Source organism: Ooceraea biroi, chromosome 1, assembly GCF_003672135.1.
Source record: "Ooceraea biroi isolate clonal line C1 chromosome 1, Obir_v5.4, whole genome shotgun sequence".
NCBI lineage: Eukaryota > Metazoa > Arthropoda > Insecta > Hymenoptera > Formicidae > Ooceraea > Ooceraea biroi.
In genome coordinates, this window is record NC_039506.1 from 6,482,421 (window position 1) to 6,498,572 (window position 16,152).

A 16,152-nucleotide genomic window follows, 5' to 3' on the forward strand; every position below is an offset into this window, starting at 1 on the left:
TTATGACAATGAATAAATCGAAGATCCTTGCGTTCCGTGTAATGAACTTTGTCACAAACGCGTGTTCGATTACTACAGATTAGGATTTATCTGTACGATATTGTTGAAGATAGTAGATCGCATATGACGATGATACCATACGATACACGTTATCTACGTTATATCGCGGTGCGATACGGATTATATCGGTTTCTCCATGATTTTCCTGCGCGCCGTTTGCACGCTGTTGTGCAGCGCGCGGATACAGCGTGCGCGGCGCAACGCGCGACGCGCTTGCGACCGGGGTATGCGAGGTCGGTGATCGCGCGGGGAATGCTGCGGGGACGCGAGTTGAACGGCTGTGAAATGCATCGACTATCAGGGGGCACCGAGAGACCCAGGGAAGAAGCGAGAATGAGGGATCGGAGAAGAAAGACAGAGAGAATGAAAAAGAGACGGAGAGAAGGAGGGAGGGAGGGAGGGGGAGATACCGGCTTTTATAATGGTGCCGGCAGTTATATCGGTAAGCGAGTAAATGCATTAACGTGCTACGAGTTGAGAAAAGCATCCGAAAAAGGGGAGGGGATGAGAGAGAGAGGAATAGGTAATTGCATGACTACGAGGGAACGTATGAGTGTGTCGAAAGAGCGAGAGCTAGAAACGAGGGTGGTTCTACTTCCTCTCGGAGTATGGAAGTGAATTACATGTGGTTTTTTCTAAAAATCGATCCCATCGATCATTTCTCAAAGTGACAAAATAATTTCTTTTTTTTCTTCTTTTTCGTTAATTGAATCAATCGAGTATCGCAGTGCAGACTTGAGGATACTTCCAAGTGCACTTCTGGAAAAATGATCGTGTAACCATCTACATTTGCGTATCCCTCTCCCCACATCTTGTCTCTCATTTCAGAAATGATGTAAGCTCATAACTGTATCATGAAATTTCTAAATTACAGATTTTTATTAACTATACATTGTTCCACGTGATAACTCTTCTCGTTATCGTGTTCGTAGATGGATGGAAAGTGCAATAAAGCTGGCAATGCGATCTAATAATTTATCACAAATATAGACTGTATTACAAAGGATACGTATGTGCAGTTTAGTTGCACGAATGTTGAATATTGTTCGTCAAGAGAACGCAACCCGTGTTATTAAATTCTTCAGAGATATCGTCATTCGTATTACTGTTTTTTTATTTTAGTCGTATACTCAATTATGCACGCTATCACCCATTATTATTGACATTGTTTTATTAGGCTTTAAAAATGATGATGATTTATTACGATGATTAGTTGCATTTTGTGAATGCCATTGTGGTTTTCCAGAGTTGATCATCAATAAGACGACAGTATTTGATATTCTTTTCTTTACACGTTGCTAATATCTGATGAGAATTGAGAAAAACTCGAGAGAAAGGAAAATATATTATACCTTTTGCCAACTGTATCAATTAGAATCACAAGCATGAGCATGTATTTTTGTGTCTAACAGACAATTATGATTTGTTGTTTATAGTGAGGACGCTGGGCGTAGCGCCGACGAAATGAAGCATGCAGCATGCGTGGTAGCGGTGTCACGGCTGCGCGGTCTTGCCTTCAACCCCTGGTGTCCGCTAGTCGCTATCTCGCCGTACACGCTCTTCCCGGTGATCCTCTCAACTTTGTTGTTGAGGTGAGATAAATTGAATGTTAATTATTATAGATTATTATTATCAATAGAGGATGATTAAAAAAGGATTTCTTCATTAAATAAATTATCATCGAAAAGGACACAAATTAAAATTGTTTATAAATTACAAAAAATTAATTATTTTTTTATTAAAAGTGTGTATATTATACTGTACTGAATTTGAAAAGGCTGGCTGAGAACAATAGAAGTTTTAAAATATTTGCACATTTTTTTTGATAATTATTTTTCTTATAAAAAGATGATAATAACAATTATCAAAGCTTCTTCCTGGTAAAAAGTTTTTCTTAAAAAATTTAACTTTTTATGATAGCTTTTATAGCTTTTATTGAATTTACTGATTTAAAAAAAAAAGATTTATCGTTTATTTTGGAAAACATACTGAAATAAATGCTTGTAAATGTACAACTTGTCGACAAGATAGCCAGCCGAAAATACTCTATTATTTTTTTTATTATTATTTGAAATATAGATGTTAATAAAATAAGTCGTTTTATTATTTCAGGCTAAATCGAGAGTGAAGGAGGTTTATTCGCAGACATGTAAGCTTCTAAGCCAACAAGGCATGCGAGATTGCGAACTTTTCGGTTTGGCAATATTATCCGGTGAGTGCATGCTTGCATTTTTGCATTTTATATCACGAAATCTATTTTGGTTGTTTATTAAGCATTACAAGTTGATAATATTGACAATGACTTGCATGCTTAATAAATAATAATGTTAATGATAAGCTTGTAACGGTCTGATACATATGCATCGAAATAATTATATTTAAGAAACAGTCGCGATTTTTACGCTACATATTATCGATTTATTGTCCTCGACAAAAGGGATTAGTGAGAAATCACGTAAGTTAGCGAGACGTCTGGGTCTTTTGACTAATCGTCAAGTTTTTCTGCATACCGCACGGTTCACATTCATCGCTACCCTCACTTTGCTCCTTACCAGTCATGACAAGCCGGTCCAACTGGTGGCCCCCACCACGGACGAAGCATTCCCGGACCCTCAAAGGGCCCCACGGGGCCTTACACCCCACCCATACCTTCTACATTCCAACGAAGCACCATCGGTTCTGAGCTCGGTTGAACTGGCAGGTTTTGAGACGCGCAAGCCATGGCACGACAGGAAAAAATGCACCCAAAAAACAAGTATAAAAAGATAGAGGCAACTCGCACTCCCTACACGCGTATTGCGCCTCGCCACTCGTACTCTGCGAATCTTTATTTCGCTGGTGATTTAATCAATGTCAGTTTTTGTCGATGTTCTACCTGTTTTATTGGGTTTTTTGAATTTTTCTTCCTTTTGCTTTATTATTTCTCTACTTGGTGCGTATTTTATCCTTTCTCATTGCTCTCATTACTGTTTTGTAGAACTTATTGGTAGAAGTCTGCGTGAATTCAGCATTATTACATAGTCTTTTAAACTTTGTTAAACAAAATTTCTTGATATTTTATTTTATCTAAAATATCATTAATAAACAAAAACAATAACAAGATTTCTAATCCCATTGGAAATCATATTGTCTTAAACATATATAATCATTGATTTACTTTAGGAGAAAAGAGAAGGGAAAGAGAGAGAGAGAGGGATGTAAGACGATAAGTGAAAGAGATAATAAATTACTATACGACGGGAAAAGATGATGAACGCTGAAAATGAAGATGATGAAAAAAGAAGGAAACCAGAAGAAATAAGGGGAGACAAGCGGACGGTAGGGAGACGTAAAAAGAAAGAGAATGGAGGGGTTGGGTAAGACGGTAGCCCGGTGATTTGTATAAGGCCTTTCGTATTCCATCTCCTGGTCAGGCGTCTACGACGCGATGAGGCGGCTTCGCACACAGATATGCAGAAGGAGGGCTCTGTGGACAGGAATCACCGGCACACGATGTGGTGATGGAGGGGCAAAAAGGCCCGACCAGTCTGTATGACCGGGGCGTTGGAGAGATAGTGGAGAATAGAGGATCCAGCGCAGATTCGCTGGGTCCATGGCGCGGCGAGGCTGAACCATGTTACGAAAGAATGGCAATATCTCTTTAATTCTTTGCGACAGTCCTCTTTTGGCACTAGAACGAGAACATAGATTAAATATATACTACTTTATATTATTAGATGATATAGAAACACTAGATGTGTATCTACACGCATCTAGGAGGTTTATAACATCTTGATGTTTGTTAAAATGTTGATATGAAGTTTTTGATAATTGAGAATTTATGAAAAAATATTAAATCGATAATTAGATTGCATCGTATATAAAAATTCTCAAGAGAATTCTTTTCAATCCTTTTCGAGTTTACAGTTATGCCTTTAAAGGAAAATCGTATTGGTAGGAGATAGCTAGCTGAAATTCCAAGGAGAAACAGCTCAGGATTCCTCTCTTGGCAATCATAATGATTACGGATGTAATTATGGTTACGGCGTATCGCTGTACCACACTGGGGTAAAAAGAAAAAAAGAAAAGGAAATATTGTTTCTCCCTCTTTCTAGGAAACCGACGAATTCATAAAAGAATCATTCTCGCTCGTCGAATTCTTTTTGCTGTAACACAGAACACTATTCCGATCCTTTTCGGTATTTTCAGTACTTCGAAACGCAATGCACATATTAAATAGAAATGTATAATAATTTATTATTCTCATTATTTTTTCGTATATTGTATGTATGTGTATTGTAAAATTTCGATTATTTAACAAAATATACAATATGTTTTCTTATATTCTCCTTTACTTTAAAACTGTGAATAAAAAAAGGAAAGATCACAGAAAAGAGAAAGATATTAAACTTTTCCATAAATAAAAACAAAATAAATAACAGAATGAATATTATATCACGTACACAGAGAAATAAATCTATCCATATTGCTAGATTGTTTGCTACATTCAAGAAAACGGAAAAAGATAAACAAAGCTCAATTGAATTTGAGCTATATCAAGCGAAAAGAAGATTGTGGTACGTTGGTGACTATGAAGCATGTATTTCAAAAAATACATGGGCCGTATGGTCTTGATGGATGGTTACGCGAGGGCCAGAGTTAGCCCTTGGGCAACATTCTACAATAATGGTCAGGTTATACCTCGAGTAACACAGGTGTTCTTTCATGGAGAGAGTGAACACACCTTACACTCATTTTGGACGATCTATAATTTCTGACAAAATTTTATGTATAATTTGATGTTAACGTATAACAAGGAACTCTTAATTATAGTAGACTCATAATATATACATAATGCACAAATATAGCAATACTTTTTATATTTTATAAAAAATTACTAATATTTTATAAAAGTTTCTAATAATTCTAAGTTTCTAAGTTTCTATATATTATTCTATATATTAAATGCATACAAAATTAGTCATTTGTTTGTATGTTTTCCACTTAAATGTATAATATATACAGAGTAAGGCCACCTAAAACAGGCCACCTGAATATCTCGGCTGTTATTGGTGATAGAAAAAAATGTGTCAGACCAAACTTGCATGGTTTCAAGGGACACATAATTTGTTCTAAATAGTTTTTTATTAGGTGAACGCGTAGAGGTCATATGAAGGTCAACTTCGTTTTTTTAAATGGTATGATATGTTTTTTTACGTACCATCTAGTAGAGCATTTGAAGATACGCACATTGATCTACGGATCAAAATTATTCAAGGTCACTGAAGGCCAATTGCAAGGGAAAATAATTTACTTTATATTGCCTAGAGTTCTCTGCTATTGAAAATACCGTAAACTCAGAAATGAAAAAGTTCTAGCACTTGGACATTTTAGCTTTCAGTGACCTTGAATTATTTTGACCCGTAGATCAATGTGCGCATCTTCAAACGCTCTACTGGATGGTACGTAAAAAAACATATCATACCATTTAAAAAAACGAAGTTGACCTTCATATGATCTCTACGCGTTCATCTAATAAAAAATTTTTTAGAACAAATTATGTGTCCCTCGAAACCATGCAAGTTTGGTCTGACACATTTTTTTCTATCACCAATAACAGCCGAGATATTCAGGTGGCCTGTTTTAGGTGCCTCACCTTGTATAACAATTTATTATTTTACCTTTGTTTTTTATGATTTTCTACCATCTCTCGGGTAAAGTTTGTGTACTCAGATATCGCATATATTGCACAGTAATTACAGTAATATTAGTGGATAAATGAGATTCTTCATATGGTATATACAAATATTAATAATAATCTCTTTCTCTTTCTCTTTCTCTCTCTCTCTCTCTTTCAATAAATTTTGAAGTACTTAAAGACATTTTTACTATTACTTTATATTTTGAGTACACGTAATTTTGATTATAATTAATATAAATGATATAACCAATTCTAAACATATCTCATTTAAAAATTATTCTAGTCTCGAAAGATATTTTAATATGAAAATTTTGTCTTCAAATGATCTCTCAAGAATATTAAACAAAGTAGTGCGCAAAATCTGGAACATTCTGCACATTACATGTATAATGAAATGCGAATTCTGAATAGTTTACTTCGAGGTATTGTCATATATCGTCAAATATAAATTTATCTGTGATATTTACAAATAATTCTTTAGTCTAATTGTGAAAGTGTTCGATGCTTGCGTGCAACAACGAATGTTAGATGCATTTTGAAATTTTAAAAGCCTGATTATAGTGATGGTCTCCTTCTTGAGATTTCAAACTGAGTTCCAGTTTGGAAAGCATGTCGCGTTATTGTACCAGAAGGGTCCGAATATTTGGCTCCATGTAGGCAGGACAGGTTTGTGAGACCTTTTCATTCACGAACGTCTTCTCGCTGAACTCTTTCGTTGTTTCGCTCGTTTAGGGAGTATCAACATTTTGGACTGTTAATCCTTGCAAACATTCATGCAAAACAATGAATTCCTGAGCTTTGTGAATAGACCATATCGGAATGACATGACAAGTATAATTCGTAGATGCTCAATTCGGCTCAACTGAACTCTCTGTTACTCTGCGAGTGAATCCAATAAGCTCCATAATATGCAATGTGTTTCATTGATCTAGCGATATTTTTAACGATCTCGTTAATTATGATGTATTGCGAGAATATAATGTTTTTTAGATGATCTATAATTTGTGATAAAAGTTCCAACAAAACTTCAAATATAATTTCATTAACAATAAGTGTAATATCGTTTTTAATACTTTTTTATATGTAAAATAAGAAACTATAAAGAATGGTTCCACATTAAAAACACGTAATTGCACGTTACAGATATATAAAAGCACTGATATAAAGTTTCCTTTATTTATCTAGAAATAAAGTTTGTAAAAAATCTTAAATAATTATAACTTCATTTTACGATTAGTATAACTTATATATATTAACTTTATTTATTATTATATTTATTTCGATAGCTAAAAGATTTCATTGCACTTCAAGATATTGCAAATTTTATCTTAGATTATAGATTGTCTAAAATGGATTTTAAATTGTATTCAATACGCTCACGCATGTAATAATGATAAATTTGTATCGTAATAAAATTATTTTTATTGTTTTAGATGGAGAATATCTCTTCGTAGATCCTGAAAATAAACTAAGCAAGTATGGTCCGAAGAATTGGCGAAATTCTCATACACATGTAAGTAGATGCTTTGTACCTTACCATATATTCCATAAAAGAAAAACTTACTGTTTCTTTCTTTCTCTAACAAGGAAAAAGAGCTTCTTAAGCTTTTCTTTTTTCGCATATACATTTTTATTTATTTATTTGATTATTTTTCGCACAGTTTTATGAACATCTTTAGCTAGTATTAAATATGTATTATAGAACTCTCTTTCAATCCTGATCAATGACTCTGACACCAATGTAATTCATGAATAAAACATATAAATATACAATTATACACAATCATACACGTTATACACGATTATACACGTTATATACACGTTTATTCTGAATTAGAACATTGATTTATATGAAACAAATTTATGTATTTACTTTGATATTTCATATTTCATCAAAATAAATTGTTAAATATTGTTTAATTTCTATTATTAGATAACTTTATTCTCATTTTTAGTTTTTTGAGATTACCCATAATTCCACACACATTATCCTGTGTCACGTAATAAGAAGAATTAAGTTCCTTGAAAAAGGCGCTTACAATGAACGCGTGTACCACATAGCAATAAAATCGACCTTTCTGGTCGTTGACTCTGAATGCAGACCTTGTCAGTTCGTTCGACTTGCATTTTACCCTTAGGGCGTTGACCTGCGAGAGGGTTTCTGTTGCGATCTTCTTTCGTTGGCCCTTATGTTAAGTGGACCTTGGACAGGATACTTTTGTTTACGTAACTATAAAAATATCGAATTTATAATTATCACAGAAACTATTACATCATCTATTAAAGTTCATTATTATTTACCATTTCACAACACAAACATATTTGTTATATACATATATACACACACATATACATATATCATATAAATAAATGTATTATATGCATATGTGATATAATCATAGCGTGATGTGCATTTGTTATACATATATATAATGACTATCATGCAATAACTATTGCCAAATTATCAGAACTTCCAGCAACTTCCATATGAATACTTCATTAATAATTGTTGCACAAATTATATGATAGATAATTATAATTTCTTAGGATAATATGTAATTATTATTTTTAGGGTTTAGATAGTAGCGGAAGGCCAGCTTTTGTCCTATATTTTCGAGTTCGTTTTTACGTTGATACGCCGTTATTGTTAAGGTAAGCCATTGATATTGGTTTTGTAACGAGTTATTAATTTTGCTATATTTTTTTAAATGAAATCAGATGACATATTTAAATAAATAAAATTAGATCAAAATTAAATTAAAAGATTAAAATAATTCTTATTCATTTACGTATGCACACACATGCGTGCACGCATACATAATAATTCTAATTCATATTTATCATAGTAAATATATGTATATATGAATGATTTTTTAAGCGAGCGAATCGTTACAATTCAGTATAATAAACATTAGTTAAATTTTATTCAGTTGTGCGCACCAAATCGTATCTGAATCACTACAGTTTTAGTATAAAATTTCCATACTTCTTTTTCTTTATTCTTTCAGTTTTTACAACTAATATTAACTTTTCGAACAAACTATATATATCTATATAATTATAAGATATAGATATCTTATAATTTTTCCAATCATCTCTTTTCTTTTTATAATTTTTTCCATAATTAATAATACTTTTTATAATTTGGTTTTTTAAATATGGTATTAATGAATACTGATAAATTAATTAATGCTCAAATAATTTTTAATTATTTGTTAAAATATCTTGAAGACTTGCATTGCTGTTTCAGCGATGAAACAACGCGGCATCACTATTACCTTCAATTACGCGATAACGTCGTCAGACATGGCGGCGGGGTGGAGACTCTTCATCCACATCATCCCTTTCACGAACCATCCATCGTTACACCATTACTTGTACTCGCTGGACTCGCACTTCAAGCTGATCTTGGAGATTACTCCGATGAACGACACAGACCACATGCAGGATTTGTTGGCTATTGCAAGCCTACGGATTACTTTCCACCCCACGTAAGTTAAATTTCTTCAAAATTTATTTAGATTATTAGTATCATAAAAAAGGAAAGCAAAGTTATAAATGAAATTTATTAATAACTTTACATTGGTGTTTATGCCATCAAAATAAGTATAATGTTATTTGTGTTCAATTTTAGAAAATATTTTCTTTTTTTCAATTTCTTTTCTTTTTAGAGAACATTGTATTTAGAATTTATTGCACTTGTCGTTGCCTGCAATACAATTTAATATGCTAAACGAACATTCGCAGATGTGTCTCGAGTCGAATGTGCTTGCTGTGCTCGCTGCCCAGCATAGAGAAAACAGTGGGCTCTCCAGGGAGGAGGCAGAATTGCAATACATCCGGGAGGCGGTGCTGTTGGAGGCGCCGCTCAACGCTCACTTATATCGGTTACGACGCAGTAAAAACGAAGCGGGACCCGGACGCATACTCCTGGCGATTTGCGCACGCGGGGTGCGAGTTTACGCCGAGGAAGAAACACCGCGTATCTTTGCTTGGAACAACATCGACAAACTTTGCTTTGATGTATGTATCGAGAAAATATTGAAGATTATGATGTCGAAATTGAAGAATTGTACATTTTTTTTCTTTTCTGCATCGTTATGTGTATCAATTTTTACAAAATAAAACGAGCATTTAATGCATGAAAATAGAAGGAGATATCTGAATATTAAATTAGTAAAAAATATTTTATAACAACTCTATTCTGAGAAAACTCGTTATAAAAGAAAAACTGTTACTGTTTTAATATTTGAAAAAATTTTGAGAAAGTTTTCTTGATGTGATATATGTGAGCTTTAATGATTTATTTACTTTATCATTTTTATGTTATTTTAGCGCAAAAAATTTGAGATCCGAGCAATCGATCAGCCGGACAAACTCACTCTCTACAGCGGATGCGATGATAAAAGCAAACTTCTCTTGGGACTTTGTCGTGACACCCATCAATTCTCTATGGCTATAGCACCCAGAGTAAACGAAGCTAAACGAAGGGAAGAAGAAGGTGAACTCATTTTGCGCTGTCATTCACCGTTATGCAATCAATTATGCAATCGATAATTCTCAAATTAAATTATTTTCTTATATATTTTTTCTATTTTATATACCTACTAAATTTTTATTTTTTAAATTATTTTTATGTTATTTATATTACTTCTATCTAAGACAATTGTAAACTATTTCCTTCAATATTTTATTCGACATTTTCGGAATTATTTTTTCTCATTTTCGCAAAGTTTTGTCATATCGTTTACATGCTAGGATTAAAATTAATAGAATAATGCCTAATATAACAAAATTATATAACTAATTAAATTTGATTTGTAGAACGGAAAGTCTTGAGGGACTGTTATATGTATCCTACCCAATGCAAGCTGAGCTTAACAGCGCGCAGTGCGCGTGGTGATCAACGGATTTCCGTCATCTCAAGCACATCCTCGAATACGACATCTGGTATAGTCAGTGACAGGGTACACAGCGAGGACGAACCTGATACCGCGCCAGCGTCGACCGAGTGCTTGCCACGTCTTACCGAGACAGTACCTTACTCGGCCTCCCAGAGTAGAGCCTTAAATTGCGCAAATGCAGACATGGATGGTCATCCTATATCATCTTCTTCCATTCCTCTTATTGACGGTAATTTTAATGAATAATACAGTAATATCGTTGTATTAAATTCTTGAAAAAGAATAATTACAAATTTTATTATTGAAATTTTTATGGTGATATTATATTTATATTATCTAGTAAAGAAATAAAGAAATAAATAGAATTTAATCTAAGCAATTAAATGTGAATTCTATTTAATAATTTTCCATATTTTAAAAACTAAAAAATGTTTCTTATTAATTCATAGAAATCAATGAATACCGGTAAACATACAAACTGATTGCAGCACAATTTTCAGAGGTAGATGGTAGCGCCACTTCTGCGTCGATGGCGTTGCATCTTACGCCGAATACCACGATGGTCACTGAGGGCTCACAGTGCAGCAGCAGCTGCAGCACGGTCGTTGTCGTTAACACACCTATGGGCGGGCCATCGCAAATGCGTCGTACTTCGGCGACTTCCAGCTTGGAATTAGGCTACTCACATACGACACAAAACTCCACTGTCTCCACGGAGACCGTTAGCTTTCCTGGCGCTATTTATGATAGATGCAAAAAAACAAGTAAATATGCAGGTGAGTAATGAAAATTTTTTGCAAAAATGATTGCAAATTATAATTAATTAATTCTGTTTATTTTATAAATAAAGTTGCAGTTTGTTACTTACAGTTTGTTGATAAGATCCGAATAATGTCCATTAGGTACTGACATTGCGAGCGAGACTAGCGGCGTGTACACGGTAAGAAGCAGCGAGATTCAAGACGAAAGGATCAGCGACGATTTGTACTCGCCCACGGGTGAGACCAACGAATCTTCAGCGGCTAGTGATGTTTGCGCTCTGAGTTCCGTTCAATCCACCACCGACGAAGCGTCCGTCACGTCCGGCTTCTACACCATCCACAGCGGTCTGCGATCCGAAAGTAGCGATGTCTACACTGAGGACGTCGGTACGGAGGATCAGGAACCAATCTACAGCGTTTGTAAAGGCGACGACGACGGGGATGACAGCCAGCAGCTTGAAGATCCGCGCTCGCGCAGTAACAGCATACTCAGCGCGGGTAGCTTCCGGGGCGATGGGAGCGATCCATCCAGTGTGAGACCTCTGTTATCAGCCGACGAGTTATCGGATCTGATAGTCGGTAGATATCCGCCGCGCAAGACCATCAGCAATTCGATGGATTCGGATTGCGACTATGTGACTATGCCGCCACCACCGCCACTGCCACCGCCACCGCCACTTCGGACGGACAGCGACCGACAACCGCCACCGCCACCGCCGCCGTATCCGGTAGGAAACGTCGATTATGCTACGATCAATGTCCCAAAAAGATCGAGCATACCGGAGTTGGATCACCGGGAACGTGAACCACCACCGCCGCCGCCACCGTTGTACAACACCAACCGCGGTGACTTTGTTCCATTGCCGCCCAGACGAGTCGATCCACCTCCACCGCCTCCATACACGTCACCACGCGAGAAGATTCAAATACCGCCGCCAACGCCACCCCGAAATGACGCGATAACGCCGCGAGAACCGCCACCACCTCCACCGCCTTATCCGGATGCATCGACGGCGGTTGGTTCCGTGCCGAGGATCACGAAGACCAGCGCTAGCGATGTAACTGCAACGTTTGTGCCGAAACCACCGCCTAGAATTCAACCGCCTACTTATCCCGGGGATAAGATGAAGCCTACCCCGGTGCACGCGCCAGTCGCCGCTCTTGTGGTGGGCCCGAATAATTACCTGGACGTGCACGCCTCACGGAGCGGCCCGGTGCTTCTACCCTACTTGACCTCGCCACCACCGCCACCACCACCTCCACCGGCAATGGTGCATCCGCGACAGCCACCACCGCCGCCGCCACCACCACCGCCGCCGGCGCCAACATCCAGTTTGGCGACCGTCTACACGAGTCAAGTCGCTCGGTCACAGATAGAGCAGTACAAGCAGCAACTCTATTCCGATGTTGATTACGTCATGTTCCCACTTAAAGATCCGGCCGTGTCCAAGCAGGAGTACATCGATGCCAAGCAAGGTTCTTTCCTGGCAGCGATGGCTGCCTGCCCACCGCCACCATATCCATCCTTCAACAAAAGCTCTGTGATGTATCGCAGCACGCCCTATCTCCCCGGTTCCTCGTTCTCCTCTTCGCAGTCTAAATACGCGTCCAATCAAAATTTGAGCGACACCGGCAGTTGCGCCGGCAGCAATTACCTGTTGCACAATAATCTCAGCAGTCACTACGCTGCCAGCACGAGCTCGCTGTACAGCGGCGCGACTTATTCGTCCACAGGCAGCCACAGTCTGAGAAGAGAACCGCCACCGCCAACGCAACCTCACACGCTACATGCGTTTACGCGAACCAGGAGCGACGACAATATCCTTAAATGTTTGGACACACTGGTGTCCACGAATAAAATGCAGTCTTTATCACAGTCCAAACATCGCAGATTACCGCCGCCGCCGCCGCCACCACCTTACGAGATACAGGTAATAAATTATAAGCTAAGATATTATTTTGATCAAAGTTAGGTTTACTATATCAGTGTAGGGAAGAACCTTAAATATTATATATCTACCAATTGTAATAATTAGACAGAAGTCTTTTAGACACAATAAAATAAGAAACCTTGTTAATTATTTCTTACTTTGCTCTAGAATCTTGAAAAAAATCAACCACTGCCATCGGCTTCTTTAGCGACGGCTTCCTCTACTTTGTCAACTGCTACGACAGCCAACAAGTCGAGTAATGGCATAGAAGAGAACGATGAAGGGAAGGATGACGATATGCTGGACATCCGAACACTTCGCGAGAAAAGTCGCAACTTAGATTTACCTTTAATATCGGCGTTGTGCAACGACCAGTATCTACTCAAGCAAACGAAGGCATTTGTATTGCCGAAACATCCCAACGAGGCCACTTCTGTTACGACTGCTACCACGTCCACGAAGAATGGCATACGGAGTAGCAACGGAGGGACCTCCAACAGAAATAAATATCCAGTTAGCGGATTGTCAACGACACAAATTCAGAAACCATCCAGAAAGCCGTCGACAAGTACTCATAAGCATCCTTCGGAAACGAAAGGTAGTGCTTGTAAAATCAAAACCTCGACAGCCAAGAAAGATTTCGCAAGAGTGTCTCATTCCTAACATTTGCTCTTGACTTCTTTCTTCATTTATAATCTTGTAGCTCAGGACAAAGTACATTCCGTAATCCCGATACCGATCACGCGTTACGTAACGTCGATGTAGTTAGTAGTCGATGTAGTAAGGAAACCTACGACAAATTAAATATCGTTCTCGCGGACCATATTTCTTCGACTCAGGGTGCCATTTTATTTGTTCATCGTTTTTTTTCCTTTTTCTTGGATTATTTAAATTTTCAAAATTCCAAGTGGTAACTAAATGATCGATCGTCTTAAGTAACGAATCATTTCTGATTGTATGTACGAATCGTCAACAGTGATGAATGGTAAAACATTCCGATTATTTTGTCTTTATATAATGCTCATTTTTGAAAATCACACATATACTTGCAGATCTCTTTCTCGTATAAAATATTTTAGATATTATTTTAACGCGTTTGTACTTAGGCACTTTAAGTGTCTACCGCCTTTTGCTCAATCACATGGCTGATGCGATGGAAATTCGACTTATAAGCCCCGATAAAAAGGCGGCGCTAGTCCCGCTCGACGTTAGGCTAAACTATACAATTATTGGCCATTGTATTGTAATGCAATGATACATTCCATGATAATAATCATCTCATAATTATTGATTATATGTATTTAAAACGAGAAATAGATCACCGAAGCTCGAAAGTTACTGTCTTTTATGGGATTTTGATGCGATGAAAATTCGACTTATAAACCCCGATAAAAAGGCGACGCCTGCTTATACAGGCCGGCGACCGAATATAGAGAATATTGTCATAAAACCTATGCTATTATTGATAACATACTGATTAACACAAAAAATATTCTCTTCCGTGTTTTATCTGTTCAATTCATCTGCATGTTAATTTATTTTCCACAATCTGCTCATTACCTAGCTTTTTATATATTACGCACTTTTTGTATGTGCGTACATTTTAATAAACTATGAAAAAGGATTAAGAAATTGCATTTTTAAATATTCTTGTTGTCTGGAAATGCCTGTTGTTTTGTGAATTTACGTATATAATTGTAATTGGCAATAAATATACTAAACCTTATGCTAAAATACGTTTTATTATTGATAATTAAAATAGATAAAACGTATTTTGCATAAGGTTTAGTATTGAATAATAAATTTTACGTACAGAATTATTTAAATAATGTTTAATATGTAAAAATTTAATCATAATGAGAGTCGAAAACAGTTCGGATGCAGTTATTTTACATGTTATTTTCTTAGCATTCGGCTTTTCCGATATATTCTCGTTTAGTGATAATTCTATAATAAAAAATTTAGATGGCCAATAATGATACAGTTTATCCCACTTATATCGTAAAAAAAGCGACTTTCTTATATATAAATATTAATTTCTCACGGAATACGCACATATATTTTGAAGAAAAAATATATATCATTATTGTAATTAAAGAAATAATACCTATCCTATATGTTTCCAAAAGCAATATTTATTATCGAGCAGTTTCTCATCTCTATATATCTTAGTAACACAGTACTCGTTTTGTGGTGCTGTTATTATCGAAGTATGTTTTGTAAGTGTGCGTACGGTGCTGTTAATGTAGTTAATTCTTTGTATTTTTATAATAGTTATATATCTCAGTATATATATATTGTGAAGCTGCAGAAGTGTCAAATTTATTGGTACAAGATTATAAAGATTGACATCATGAATTTATATTACAAAGCGTGTAAACATAGTAGAATACTTACCAAAAAACACAAGCAGACAGAATCATTAATATTCCGACTTTAGTGGATTTTGCGTTACATATTGACAAAAATATACCAACTTAAAAACTTAACAATAAATGAAAATTGTTTGCATTACATTGTAAAAAAATGAAATAAATCGAAATGTTTACTGGTTTGAGAAACGGTTACCGTATACATTTTATACATATTTTAAACTAAAGAAAATAAAAAATAAAAGATAGTGATGGTGTGGTAATATAAATCTAAAATGTATAATATATATATTTTTAAATTGCCATTGCGCGTATTTGCACGAATGTAGAACAATGAAATTGATTTAAAATAGATTTATAACTATCTTCCCTTTCACACACATAAACACGCGCATATACGCGCGAGATTTTTCTTATGTATATCTCATGTATAATTATTAATTA

General features: G+C 36.0%; 1 protein-coding gene and 1 long non-coding RNA gene across 2 annotated transcripts; one reads left to right on the forward strand and one right to left on the reverse strand.

Moving 5' to 3' along the window:
• Positions 1 to 712: 712 nt before the first annotated feature.
• Positions 713 to 15,923, forward strand: LOC105286793 (protein expanded). Its single transcript, XM_011351997.3, is given in 12 exon segments — positions 713 to 1,554; positions 1,557 to 1,652; positions 2,173 to 2,272; positions 7,174 to 7,253; positions 8,313 to 8,392; positions 8,991 to 9,231; positions 9,488 to 9,763; positions 10,076 to 10,241; positions 10,565 to 10,873; positions 11,145 to 11,420; positions 11,547 to 13,336; positions 13,505 to 15,923. Coding segments are annotated over 12 exon segments (3,939 nt in total). The 5' UTR covers positions 713 to 1,524; the 3' UTR covers positions 14,000 to 15,923.
• LOC109611479 lies at positions 5,882 to 9,101 on the reverse strand. Its single transcript, XR_002193881.2, has 2 exons — positions 9,019 to 9,101; positions 5,882 to 7,970 (listed from the first exon to the last, which is right to left on the reverse strand). It is a non-coding gene; the product is annotated as an uncharacterized LOC109611479 (long non-coding RNA).
• Positions 15,924 to 16,152: the final 229 nt, after the last annotated feature.